The sequence below is a fragment of the Python bivittatus genome, unplaced genomic scaffold (genome assembly GCF_059951505.1).
Source record: "Python bivittatus isolate LINGU-HERP-01145 unplaced genomic scaffold, Pbiv_v1 ctg000340_np1212, whole genome shotgun sequence".
In the NCBI taxonomy this organism is placed as follows: Eukaryota; Metazoa; Chordata; class Lepidosauria; order Squamata; family Pythonidae; genus Python; species Python bivittatus.
The window spans coordinates 5,987,679-6,000,826 of NW_028277056.1; the positions used below are offsets into that span (position 1 = coordinate 5,987,679).

At 40.4% G+C, this 13,148-nt stretch overlaps 1 protein-coding gene across 1 annotated transcript in view; it reads right to left on the reverse strand.

Annotated features, from left to right (window-relative positions):
* TENM4 (teneurin transmembrane protein 4) overlaps positions 1-13,148 on the reverse strand; it is a 200,853-nt gene that overhangs the window by 99,338 nt on the left and 88,367 nt on the right. Inside the window, exons 9-10 of the mRNA XM_088140888.1 lie at positions 12,073-12,273; positions 2,682-2,867 (exon numbers count right to left, since the gene is read on the reverse strand). Of these exons, the coding sequence (XP_087997014.1) occupies positions 2,682-2,867; positions 12,073-12,273 (387 nt within the window). The remainder of the gene's footprint in view (positions 1-2,681; positions 2,868-12,072; positions 12,274-13,148) is intronic.

The following is a 13,148-nucleotide window of genomic DNA, read 5'->3' on the forward strand; positions in this document are numbered from 1 at the left end:
TATTTCTCTCATGGTTGTCTGGACAGGCATCTGACCTTTCCTGTTCATGAAAAACGTCTATATTCCTTGAAACAGATTTTCTACTTTTTAACACTGTTTTTGCTTAATGGTGTGTGAACTTCTGCAATGGGATTCCTGCAACCCCATAATTCTGGGGCAGTGGGTCAAAAGATGCAATAAAGAAACAGGCAGGGAAACATCCTCAGAGGACATTACTAAATATCTGGATTCAAAGTTGTGAATAAATAGCTGATTTAAGCTTCTGCTAAAGTGGATTAGCAAGAAATCAAACCCAATGATTAAGCAGACTGTCTGTGCTGAACAGATGTCCTGGTGAAATGTTGCAATAAGTTACTAAAAAGGGAAAGGGGTTTAGCAATGATAAAAGAAAGTTGGAAAATGGCCAGTTGGGAAGACTGCACAACACTTCCAGTAACCACAGTTGTGGAAAAAAAAAAGTATCTTCTTAAAGTGATAAAGGCTTCTGTGCAATTAAAATAAAAATGTATCTCAATGGTAACAGAGGAATATATGTTGATGGCCATGGAGTGCTCTGTCGGATGGCACCACCTGAAATGACCATTAGCAGAAGATCGAACAAAAACACTTGGTCTGCAAGCATCTTCAGAGATGCTTGGTGCATGAATAAGCCGTTTATGCTGGATGGAGACATAAAAATGTCTCAACACTGTTTATGGTTGGTTTAATGGTTCCCACCTGTTTGTGTGCCATTTCCAAAACCTTGCCCAACTATCAACCAAATGTTGGATAAAAGAAGAAGAGCGCCCAGGCGTGGCAAGAAGAGCTCTGTTAAAAATGTTTGTCCATCTCCAGCTTTAATTTCTCAGAGGGACTGAGATGGCCATTTCCGACTTCCACAGTGGATTTCTGAAGGAGCAAAGTTTCTCTGACACCCCAACACAGGAATCTACCAGGGGTTATTGAAAAAAATAAAAGGTCTGGCCAGCTAGCAACCACTAGGAAAACCACTTGCTGCTGGAGGAAAAGTCTATGGGATGCCATGTCATGCCTGCATCTTTCCGTATGTTTGCAACTCCTGAACGGGCTGTTGGAATGGCCTGTTTGCTTTGGCTAACTGCAAGTAGGTTGTGAAAGTAAAGGATATCCTCATTTTCAGATGTAACTATCACTGCAGTTTAGATGTTCGACTGCTGGTGGATCATGCATGATTTTAAGAAGCCTCATATTTAAGTGGGCACCTTGTGGAGGTGTCAAACACACCAATCACCATTTTGGGGTGGGAATTGATTGGTTGAATCTAAGGAAACTTCTTGAGCTATTGCAATTGTCTAAAGGACACCACCTGACATCTCCATTACTATTATTCAGGAGAGCTACAACGAAGTAGAAGTCTACAAACTGTGACCCAGCAGTCTAAATGGATTTGGACAATATGTTTAACTCCATTATTGAATTAACCCATTTTCAGGGTTGGCACAATTTGTGAAAATATAAACTAACTAAATAGATTGGGTTTGCACGACAGGCTAAGACATACCCCAAGAGAATCCAGGTTAAAACTAACCAAGCTTAGCTTTGTGCAACTACAGCTCACAGGTCAGGTCTTTAACTGACCTGGATCAGCATGTTATGCAAACCCAGTACTGTCACTCTACTTCATTTCCAGGCGATTTAAAAAGAAGTGCTTTTTATTCCCTAGCCAAAGGCTATTTGGTCTATAAAGCATAAAATTAAAAATGCAGCTGGAGGTGCCAATTTATAGAGTTTCAGCTTATAATGGGTCTTGACCGGTATCTTTAGTATAGTTAACTAATAAAAAGGATTTATTAGATAGCATGAGTGAATGCACCAGAATTCAATGCAAGGAACTGGCAGATAACCAGAGACAGTGTGTATTTGAGAAGCAGATTTGGTAAGCGTCCACAACTGCGTTCCTCAACTCAGCAGGTGAGGGTTCCATGTTGTCTAAAAAAATGAAACAGAGAATTTGACACCTCTCCAAAAGATTTTATATAAAAAAATGTCCTAAATATGGTTCCCCTTTTTACGGAGTGGGGAGAGAATCTAGATTATAATGTATCAAAGGAATGTCCTACTTTTTACTCAGTCTTTCATCTTATATGAAGATTCAAAAGGAAAACATTTCAATATGGCTACTACAACTCAAAACTAAGAAAACTGGAATCTTTTGCTTTCTAAACATCGACCTATTTTGTCTAACGTACCATGCAAGTTCTGAAACTGGGAAGCATTACTGAAACCTTGTCTTTCAGAAATACCACTTGTCCCACTAACTTGGCCACGGTAATATTGGACATCTTTCCCTTCTTCCATTTTCAAAAACTGGAAGGCTAGAAATTTGTTTTATATTCACAGTAAGATGCTGTGTTGAATACTGCCTACTCTAGTGCCTCAGTCAACTGAAGATCACTTACAGCCTTGACCTGAGCTCCTCTATTGCTTGAGTGGGCTTGTATTGCCAAATGAAAGGACATTGGAGGTCTGGGAAGTAGAAGGGAGAATCACGGCATGGAAATGTGTGATACTGGGACATGAAAAACCCAAGAATGTAAAAAAGATGCGCATGCTTCAGTAATGTTCAACCAATTCAATTAAGCATGCTCTTCCAACCATCCTTTCCACCCCCCAATGATTCCCTTTCAATCGGATTTTCTTTCTTTCCAAACTTTTCCTCCTACCGATGGTACAATGTTCTCCGTTCCAGCCCGGGCTGCATTCACACTTGCCGTCCCGGCATGTCCCGTGTTCATTGCAGCGTGGGTGACACGCTCGCTGATCACAGGATGCTCCCATCCAGCCCTCTTCGCAGCGGCAGGTGCCTCCAACACAGGCGCCGTGGACCCCACAGTCAGCTGCGCAGATCTCTGCAGGAGAGAAAAAAGGATGGAGGCCAGGTTGAGGGGCAACGGGGGGGGGAGGAGGGGCCGGGGTGAAAAGAGAAATCCAGAATGTCATTGTTATGAAAAAGCAGCCACACTCCATTACCTTATCCTGATGGGGAAATGAAAGGAATTCCTGCAGCTCATAAGACTAATCCTTTTTGACATAAAGAATCTAATAAGCAGATTACAAAGAAGGAAAAAAGAGATGGACGTGAGTCGGTGGGATCCATTGGTGACTGAACCTCCTTTTTACTTTCTAATACTATCACACTCCTGTGGCTTTTGCTGAACGGGCCAAATCCAAAGGGGAAAGGGTCTTTCAGAGCAAAGGAACAAAAGTCACTTTTTAATTAAAAACTAGTTAAGTGTAAAAACAATGAGCCGCTAAATCGCCTGAAAATAAAGTTAAGTGTAGCTGGCAAAGTCTATTTGCAGTGGGTTATCACTCTGGTTACAGATCTGGGGCTTTGGGAACTTTACTCTTTTTGTTGCCCTCATTGTGAACCTTCACAAAAGATGCTTTATTTTGCTGAAATGTTTGGGACAGCTTTGAAATGTTGGGTTCTCTCTAGGATACACACATAGCAGTTGGAAAGGCCTCCTGGAGCAGAGGAGGCTTGTACCACATGCATCTAAGAAAGCTGAGCCCAACCTGCACCAGTTGTGGGTGAGCTGCTGAAATGCTGACTAGAAGATCCACAACAGCCTCTGTCTATCCGTCTACCAACTAAAGAACCATGGAATGAATCCATCCATCCATCCATCCATCCATCCATCCATCCATCCATCCATCCATCCATCCATCCATCCATCCATCCATCCATGGCAAAAGCCAATCAGTAAGATGAGTGATAGCATATGCTTGGGAAGGATTCAGATAACTCCCAGGCAGTTGAGTAGAACTCTGCATCAACTCCAGGGACAGGGATGAGGTGTAATCACCACAAGAATTCAAAGCATTACATACTAGTTCATCCAGTTGCCCTGAAAGATAAAGGAAAAGTCTTCTTTGAGTCAAGCTGGTGATTTCATGGACACATCAACGTGATTTTCTTGGCAACAGGACCTGATATAGCTTGCCACTGCTGTCTTCTGGGATTGCTTTATTTCCCTGTGTAGCCTACAGGAATGTTCTGGTGGTCTCCCATCCAAGAACTAGTCAAGTCCAACTCTGCTTAACTTAAAAAGATCAACTAAAGTTGGTTACAGACTGCAATTACTAGGCTACCTTGTAAGGAAGGATGATGATGATGGTGATCCACTTTATACTAGTTCCCTAATTATGAGGAAGCAGATCAGAGGACATCATTATCTTTTACGATGATCACTAAGTTTTTTAAAATCTGATCATCCAGCTCATGATATTATGAAATTAAGAGGGAAGGAACAGGCTTAATTCTTTATTTCTAAGATTTATATATCACCTTTTAGGTCAAAAGGTTTCCTGCTCCAAGATGTGGCTCACATCAGAATGACAGTTCATCAGGAACCAACAATGACCCCAAACTAAGCAGTCTATGATTAAATTCATACAATACTCTAAACCCAGGGTAATAAAAGCACAGGATCTTGAACTATTCTTATTTCAGTTTTTATAGGGTAGCCCTACATGGGTCCTTGCACCAGTCTCTAATGGTGGCCCACTGGGAATTTTGTGAATTTCATATTCTTGCTCAGATTTCTGAAAGGTATCAAGAATGAGGCAGGACACAATACTAGGCTGATTTGATAGACAAATCTGTCTTACACAAGAATGGTGGAAACAAAAGGGAATTTAAACATCTATATCAGGAATGAACATTTTCATGATTATCATTGTGTAAATTTTTGGACAGACTTATCCATTGAGATGAGACAAAAAGATATTCAATGAGGCATAAGTACATATAGTCATCTGCTTCCAAACAAGGAAGGTCCAAAGAGGTAGTTACAATGATCCATGCACAGCTCAGAATTGTGCTCAGAACAAACGATCTCAAGAAACGCTTGATGAAAGTTGAAGAAACAATGATAAACTATTGTGATAGCATGTCATGGACATGGCTCATCAGATGACAATCCTTAATTGGAGGATAAAAGATTAGCTCTGCAAGCAGGTTCACCATTTCACTGGAAAAAGAGGCTGGGAGGTTTAATGGCATGAAAATCAAACTAGAGAAGACGACAAAAAATCTACTTGGGAGTTTGAATGTAATCAAAAGCTTTTGTTTAGCAAAATCCAAGCTAAGGCAAATTGGGAAGTATTAGCTTAAACCTCAACCTTATCATCTCTCTAGTTTTGTAAAGAAATTTAATCAAATCTTGAGATAAAAACGATTCTTCAGAACATTAAAGAAAATGTTCTTAAATCATACAGCAATCTTACTGAAGCTAAGTAAGCTTGGATCTGGTCTTCCCATGGATGGAGGACTGGACGTCCACTCTATATGTGCTGCTTAAAGGTCCATGATCCAAACATGAGAGGAAGTGTTATATCAGTATGTGAAACTGCTTTGAATGGGACTAGCAATATGCAATGACCTGTGAAGTGTTCTTAAAAACTACAGACTATGTTTAGTGAATTTGGGACAGTTGCAGGAGCTTTTCCAGAATTGGCTGTTTGTTGTTAGGGGGAACAAAATTTAACTGACTCTGTTATTTTAGTAACTTTCTTCTTGGGTCTCCAGAATAATATTTGACCTTGCATTCAAGTACACTGGTAGAGATCTGCTGAAAAGTCTGAACACAGGGCTCTGCTAAAAAACTTGCATTCTTTTCTCACAAGGTAGAAGATGTCATGTATTAGAAAGTAGGCAAGGAAGGTCACAAGTAGAAAACAGTGAGATTTGCTGGTGGTATTTATGCAACACACTTATCCTGGATACTGAATTAACCTCCTTTCTGAGTTTGAACTACAGGCAGCCCTTGACTTATGACCATTTGCTTAGCGACCATTTGAAGTTATGACAGCACTGAAAAGAATGATTTACGACCAGTCCTCGCACTTACAACCATCATAGTGTCCCTGTGGTCGCATGATCAGAATTCAGGCACTTGGCAAGCGGCATATATTTATGAGGATTGCAGTGTCCCAAGGTCACATGATTGTTATTTGCAACCTTCCCAGCCGGCTTCTGACAAGCAAAATCAATGGGGAACTGTGTGATTCACTTAAGAACTGCAGGATTCGCGTGACAACCATGTGATTCACTTAACGACCATGGTGATTTGTTCAACGACCATCACAAAAAATGTCGTAGAATTGGGTGACGCCTCACTTAATGATGAATTTTTCTGGCCCCTATTGTGGTCGCAAGTCAACGACTACCTGTATATACTGTCTGATAAATTAACCAAATGGGATGGGAATTGTCCAGCTCACTAAGCCACAAAAATTATAACCAAACCAACACTAACCAAGATGTATTAATGATGTTCCTGCTACATTTTCACTCAATGGGTTAAGAGAAAATCTTGCCAATAACACCAGGACTGAAGAGACAGGCAAAAGGATCAAGCAACTGGCTTGTCTTCCAGGGTAGTGAATCTCCAGAGGGACTGAGTTCCAAACCCCACATTGCTACTAGCAGATGCTAAATCCAAAATATGGGGCCAGTACATTACATAAGCAATGTACATCTGGGTGCAATTCACAAGGATTTTTGAGAATCTCGTAACAATAAAGAGGCTCCAACCTCTTCAGTTCAAAATGGCTGATCTGCAGTCAGGCTCTTGCTGCACCATTCCACGATGGGAAGGCAGCACTCGTGCCTTTCCTCCAAATAATCACTTCAAACGTATTTTGAAAAATAACAAAGCTGCTTTGAGGTAAATTGCTTTGACAAAGGAAACATTCCCCCTCATTGGTTCAAAACAATTGTTTTTAATTTTCGAAAAGCTACTTTTGAAGGGTAACTATCAACTCCAGGTTTGAAAGAAGCTGATTTTCTGGGCCACGGAGAGGTGATTGGCTTAGTCATACCATGACTCGTGTTAAATGCCTTTTATTTGCCTCCAAGGCAGATTGTTAACTCCAGTAAATGGGAATGACTCATTTTTTCTCTTTTACCTTGCCTAACAAAAAATGTTTTTTTTGTTAGTCTTTGGAAGAGTCTTTGGAAAAGACCCTGATGCTGGGAAAGATTGAAGGCAAAAGGAGAAGAGGACGGCAGAGGATGAGATGGTTAGATAGCGTCACTGAAGCAATGAGCATGAAACTGAGCAAACTCAGGGAGGCAGTGAAGGACAGGAAGGCCTGGCGCAATATGGTTCATGGGGTCATGAAGAGTCGGACATGACTTAACGACTGAACAAACAAAAAATGAGAATATTCAGGGGGGCATTCTCAGGACATGCTGAAAATGGAAGAGTTTGCTCCAGAAGTCCTATAGGCTTGCAAAAAGTCATGTTATTGGTTGCCTGGGGTGAACATAAAGCATTATCACTTAGGGATCATACATATATAATGTATCCAGAGTCATCAGGAGTCAAGCTTAACCTAGAGAACTTTTAGAGAACTTTCAGACCCTCTACCTTTCTGTGCATGGACTCTGTTTTCATGGTTTGTTGGCCATCATGGTGGCCCTTCATGGAATGAAGTATCGCAGGGCTTTCCCCCCTCCTCCCAGCACTAAGATTTGATTAAACAAATGTTCCAACTACAGTGGGCTATGTATCTTCTCCCTAGTCTGCTGTGACCTTTAATTGGATCTTCAACATTTATAGGATGTGAATGAAAGCTATTTAAGGAAGATTGCCTGCAGAACAGCTTATGCTCCTTAAAGAAGCCAGTTCTTTCGCTGTGATTGTTTTCTTCTAATTCTCCCATTTGTTCAAAAACCCAGTGGCATTACATAGCTTAATTTCCTTATTTTTAATATTAATTTAGCCATGTATCTCCAATATACATTTTGGCAGTTTTGTAAATGCTAATTACTACAGTGTTGTTTTGATGAAGATTCACAGAAAATGTCTATTTGGGGACGTTCATAAAACTGTTCTGGAGCTGGTAGCATTCACAAAGAAGTGATAATGTACACCAAATATTGGCTATTGTCTAATGTATTTATGGCTGGCTCTATAGATGTAACATAAATAATGGATAGTGCGATAATGTCTAAGTAAGGTTTTAAGTGGTTCCTGGTCTAGAAACTCTGCAACCTGAAAACCAGCATAGGTGATTTTTGTAACTTAGCACCCCACTTGTTCCTCCAGAGGTACCTACAGGAAGAGGAACAAAGATGGAAAGAATCTGTTTCATCAACATTTTAGACTGATTTGTAGAATCTGAATTCACCACAGACAAGTGGCGAAACATGGGTCATGATACACAAAAAAAAAGACTTACATCCTGTGTCAGATGCCAGAACACAAGTACATAAGGATGGAGTTTGCATCATGATGTCACCATGGGAATATTGTTGTACTGATGTAATTTTAGTTTGTTGCAGATGTCTCTCTTGGGAGTTGTTGAAAGTCAGGCAGCATACAAATTTAAATCATCATCATCATCATCATCATCATCATCATCATCATCATCATCATCTTATATGTCCAAAAAGACTTAGTTCTTAGAACAAATGTACTTTCTTCCCACTTTCACTGGAGTATGCACAGCAAAGTCATTCCAAGAATCTATCTCTGAAGATCTAAGCTTCTGCCACGAACTCACTGGTTAGTCCAGAACCATCCCCACCAAATGGGGATCTCTAGAAGTTTTGGACTTCATTTCCAGCCAATCTGATGAAAGGCCAGGCTGGCTGGACATTATGAGATTTGAAGTCCAACCCATTTAGTAATCACCAGATTAGGAAAAGGCTGTCCTAGATCAACAAGTGTATCATCATGACTACATTTCTCTACTTAGGAATTGTCAGCCCTCCAAGGTAGACCAAACTTGGAAACCAAAGACACACAAGCTAATATTACTTTTATCATAAGGTTATAGTAATAGAACCTTGCAAGTCTGAGTGCACTTCCTCCCTTTTGTGAGAATTAGGGAGGGTCACGTCTGAGACACTTTCTCAAATTACATTTTTGCCCTGGAGTCAGATTTCTTTTATTTGACTGTTGTCTTGGTTGTGGCTCTTCCTCCTCTTCCTCAAGGTTATTCCTTTTGTCCATTACAAGAACTTGGAAATAAGCATTCATTACTTTAAGGTAGCATCACTTGATCTACTGGTTGATCACTGGGTGAATGGCAGTATACTGACAAGCATTTCTGACTCCAATAGTTTAACCATAGGTGAAGATACCTCTGAGTTGAGTTTGACTCATGGAAACTTCACTTGTAAGTCTATAAAATCTGGAAATATTTTATCACTGCTTTCTTCAGGATACTTTTCAACTTCTTATTCTAGCCTGTCTAGAAGTCTCTTTTCATACCATGATCTTTAAAGATCAATCAAGGTTGAGTAGGCAATACCACCAGGTTGGTTTATTTTAGAACAATACCAACAGGAATTCTCTTTGCAGCACTATCTCCAATTCCTTAAATGCTCCCAGAGTGGTCTTGGTGGGAACAGAATAAAAAAGAGCAAGATGGCCTGAAAGTTTGTTTGGAATGAGCTTCATCATGGTTTCAAACTCACTTCTTGGTTCAAAGGAAATTAATTAATCTTATGTGCCTGCTTTCCAAAGCCACTATCATGCAGAGGTTTCTAACACCGGACCTCGGGCTTCTAGGATAAGGCAAATTAGATTACATCTGTATCTGACCAACATTATTTTAAGGCAGTGTTTCTCAACCTCAGCAACTTTAAGATGCATGGACATCAACTCTCAGAATTCCCCCAGCCAGCATGCTGGCTGGGGGAATTCTGAGAGTTGATGTCCATGCATCTTAAAGCTGCTGAGGTTGAGAAACCCTGTTTTAAGGCTTCGCGAGAGGTTGGATTATTATATTTTTTAAACGGTGCAAAAGAAATGTTGAGTATTAGTATTAGCATCCTAAACTCCATGCCTATAAATCTAAAGAAACAGTGGACGTTACTTGAATGCAGGCTTTTTATGGATGCTTGTCCTTTCTGGCAAATTACGCGTGCTATTTCTTCACTCCCATATAAGACAAACTACCCCCTGGGGTCACCTATCAAAACATAACCTTTTCCTGTTCTGCATTTATAAAACTCACCTCCGCTCACTTTTTGCAGGCAACACAAAATTACACCCAACCTTTGCTCTTGGAATCCATCCTTCATGGAGCTATTTCTGATGTTAACATTATTATTGTTTAATGCCTCCCGGCCAAAAGTCTCTGCTAAGGTGGTTTGTAAATACCCGTTCATTTCTCCAAGTCAATCTCAACTCTGAAAGATGGATTTATGCATTATTCACTAAAAAGGTAAATTCTCCTTCAAGTCAAGCTTGAGTGAGTTCTCAAACATCATTTCTTGTAGCGATATAGAAGTGGGTTGGCCACTTCCTTGTTTGGGATTTTTAAATCTTTCTTTTAGCCTCCAGCTCTGGAATTTCTTGAGGTTCTCCCATCCAGATATTAACCAGATCCAATTCTGCTTAACTTTTCTGAGTTCCGCCAAGGCCTGCTAGGTTCTGCCATCTAGTTGACCTCTTGGTGGACATGTCCATCTATTTTCTTGGCAGCAAGGTGTTTTTTTTTAAAGCAACATTGAAGTAATTTGCTACTTCAATTGTTGCACGCTGCCCAGAGTCTCTTTGTGTGAGATGGGCAGCTATATAAGTGTACATCATAAAAAAAAAATAATAATACTGCTTTCTTCCCTGATATTTTTCACTTTCCAGCCTAGCCTACTGCTCTATTTTATGGCGGTTTCTCATCCAAATACTAACCAAGGTTAACCCTGCTTAGCTCTCTGGGATCAAATAGCTGGTTAGGGGCATCAGTCATTTGCTTCGCGTAATACGTGCAATATCTCTCCCTGATCTACTGGGAAAGAAACAGAATAATTTGTATGAGAAGGACTCCAGGTATGCCCTGCAAGTTCAGAGAGTTCTGGTATCAGGGAGCAGGCATTAGCAGATCTTTTGACTCCTAGAACATTTGTAAACAATCATGAGGACTAGAAACTTTCTTTCAAAAATAGAAGTCCCAGGGTTCCATAATGTAAATAACAGTTTATAACATTCTGGAGAAAAGTGCAAATGGGCAAATTCACTGAATACATAAATAAGAGACAAAGGCTTTTTTTATGAATGCAAATTTAGTCATAACTGATTTCTCTTTATTCTGTTTATGACATCTAGGTATAATTTAGATGTCGACAGATTATGAATAAGAAATCATCTGAAATCTCTTTGGGTTGCTTTTAAAAACATGAAGAGCTAATTTACACTTTCTGTCTTAATGCACAAAGCATAATGGGATTATCCTTTGTTTTTGCCCTTCTCTGAAAGTTGCAATGCAATTCTCCACTTAAACCAAAAGGTGTATTCACGAAATACTAGTGTCGAGCCAAAAGCAAACAGAAAGGAAATGCTTGAAGAAATATGTAATGTGAAATACTTTCTGAAAATAAAGCAGACACTTCTGCCGCTGTAGCTGGGGGTGTCAAAGAGAAGAAAGCAGACACATTGCTGTTCATGCTGACTGATATTAAGATCAATCCTCTCCAACATTGTTTTGAAGCAATAGGACAGCACCCTTAAGAAAGCTACACATCCCGAGGCTGTAGCAATATACACACCTAGCATCATTCTTTGCCCTTCTATCACCCCTTTGACCTCACAACTTGCCCAGGGGCCACAAAATTTGGAAAGGGGAGAGGAATTCCAACTAGTCAGGGTTACTAAGCAGTTCCCAGCACTGCTGGCAGATCCGGAAGCAGAAGGCGTTAAGACATAAGCATGGGATGGATGAACACAAGGATAAATAAAAGTAGATCCTGCTACAAGTAGTCCTTGTTTAGTGACTGTTCACAGTTATGATGGTGATGAAAAAGTAACTTTATGACCAATCCTCACATTTATGACCTTTGCAGGTCTGTAAAGCAAAGGAAAGCTGAAGTATGATCATAAGCACACTTCACTTAGTGACTGCTTCGCTTAACCAACCGAGTGGTGGTTCCAAGTGTGGTCACTAAATGAGGACTACCTGTATTTATCAGCTCCGTGAATACTTTCTCCTATGCAACGGTAAGAAAATAGCCACCTGCAATTCATATCAATTTCGTCCCAAGCACACATCACAACAGACATGCCTTATGGAAGGTAAATTCATAGGTACAATTACCAATGGAGCAGTCGTGGCCAGTCCAGTTGGGATCACACGTGCAGAGGCCGGTTTCGGGTAGAAAGGTTCCGTGGCCTGAACACTGATCCAGACAAGTTGCTCTCGGGGTTTCGCAGTTGGCCCCTCCCCAGCCAACCGAGCAGTGGCATTCTCCTCTCACACAAACTCCACGTCCTGAGCAGGTGGGATCCATGCAGTCCACTGCAAAGCAAGGAAAAGAAAATATGCAGACATGAGCATTCAGTACTTAATTGCCATTATTAACTACATGTCCTTAGATCTCATCTACTGAAGATGGAATGGCCTTGAGGGACAGGAGGAAGAGCCGCTAACAAGAAAACGGTCAGATAAAAGGAATCTGAGTCCTGGTCTGGACTGTAATGTGAGTAAACGTCTTAGGCAAATCCCTCCCTAGTTCACACAAAGAAGAAGAGGGGTAGGGGGAAGCACATTCAGACTTGCAAGATTCTGTTGCTATAGCTTTACAATAAAAGTAATCCTGACCTACATGACCTTGGATTCCTAGTTTGATCTACCTTGAAGGGCTGACATCTATGTTCAAACCATTTAGAGCTGCATTAACAGGACTGGAGGGATTTCACATGATTTTAATGTTTGTTTTAGTCTTAACTTTAATCTGTCTTTTCAATTTTTTAAATACTGTTTTGGGTTGTTTTGTTTTAAAATCTGGCTAATAGCCTGGAGGGTTCAGCAGAGCAGAAAGAATGGAAGAGTTTGGAAATCTCATTATGGGATATGAATGAAATAATGCCCACACTTCTCCTCTTGTTCCTGATGTCCTGTTTACTTTTCCTCTGTTTACTGTCATTCACTGACGGGGAAAAGTCTTTCTTCCTTGTATTCTGTAAAACTGCAACGTACACCAACAGCAGATACGATCGATAAACAGACGAAGCGACAGACAGTGTTTTTCCTCATTAGTCAAACTGTAAAAGAATTCATGCGTGATGATATCGTGACTCTGGTTGCTCCTTTCTATGTTTCACAACTCGCTAAGCAAATGTAAGACGTTTACTCCAAAGGCAATGCTTGGCTGATGAATAGACAATGGCATT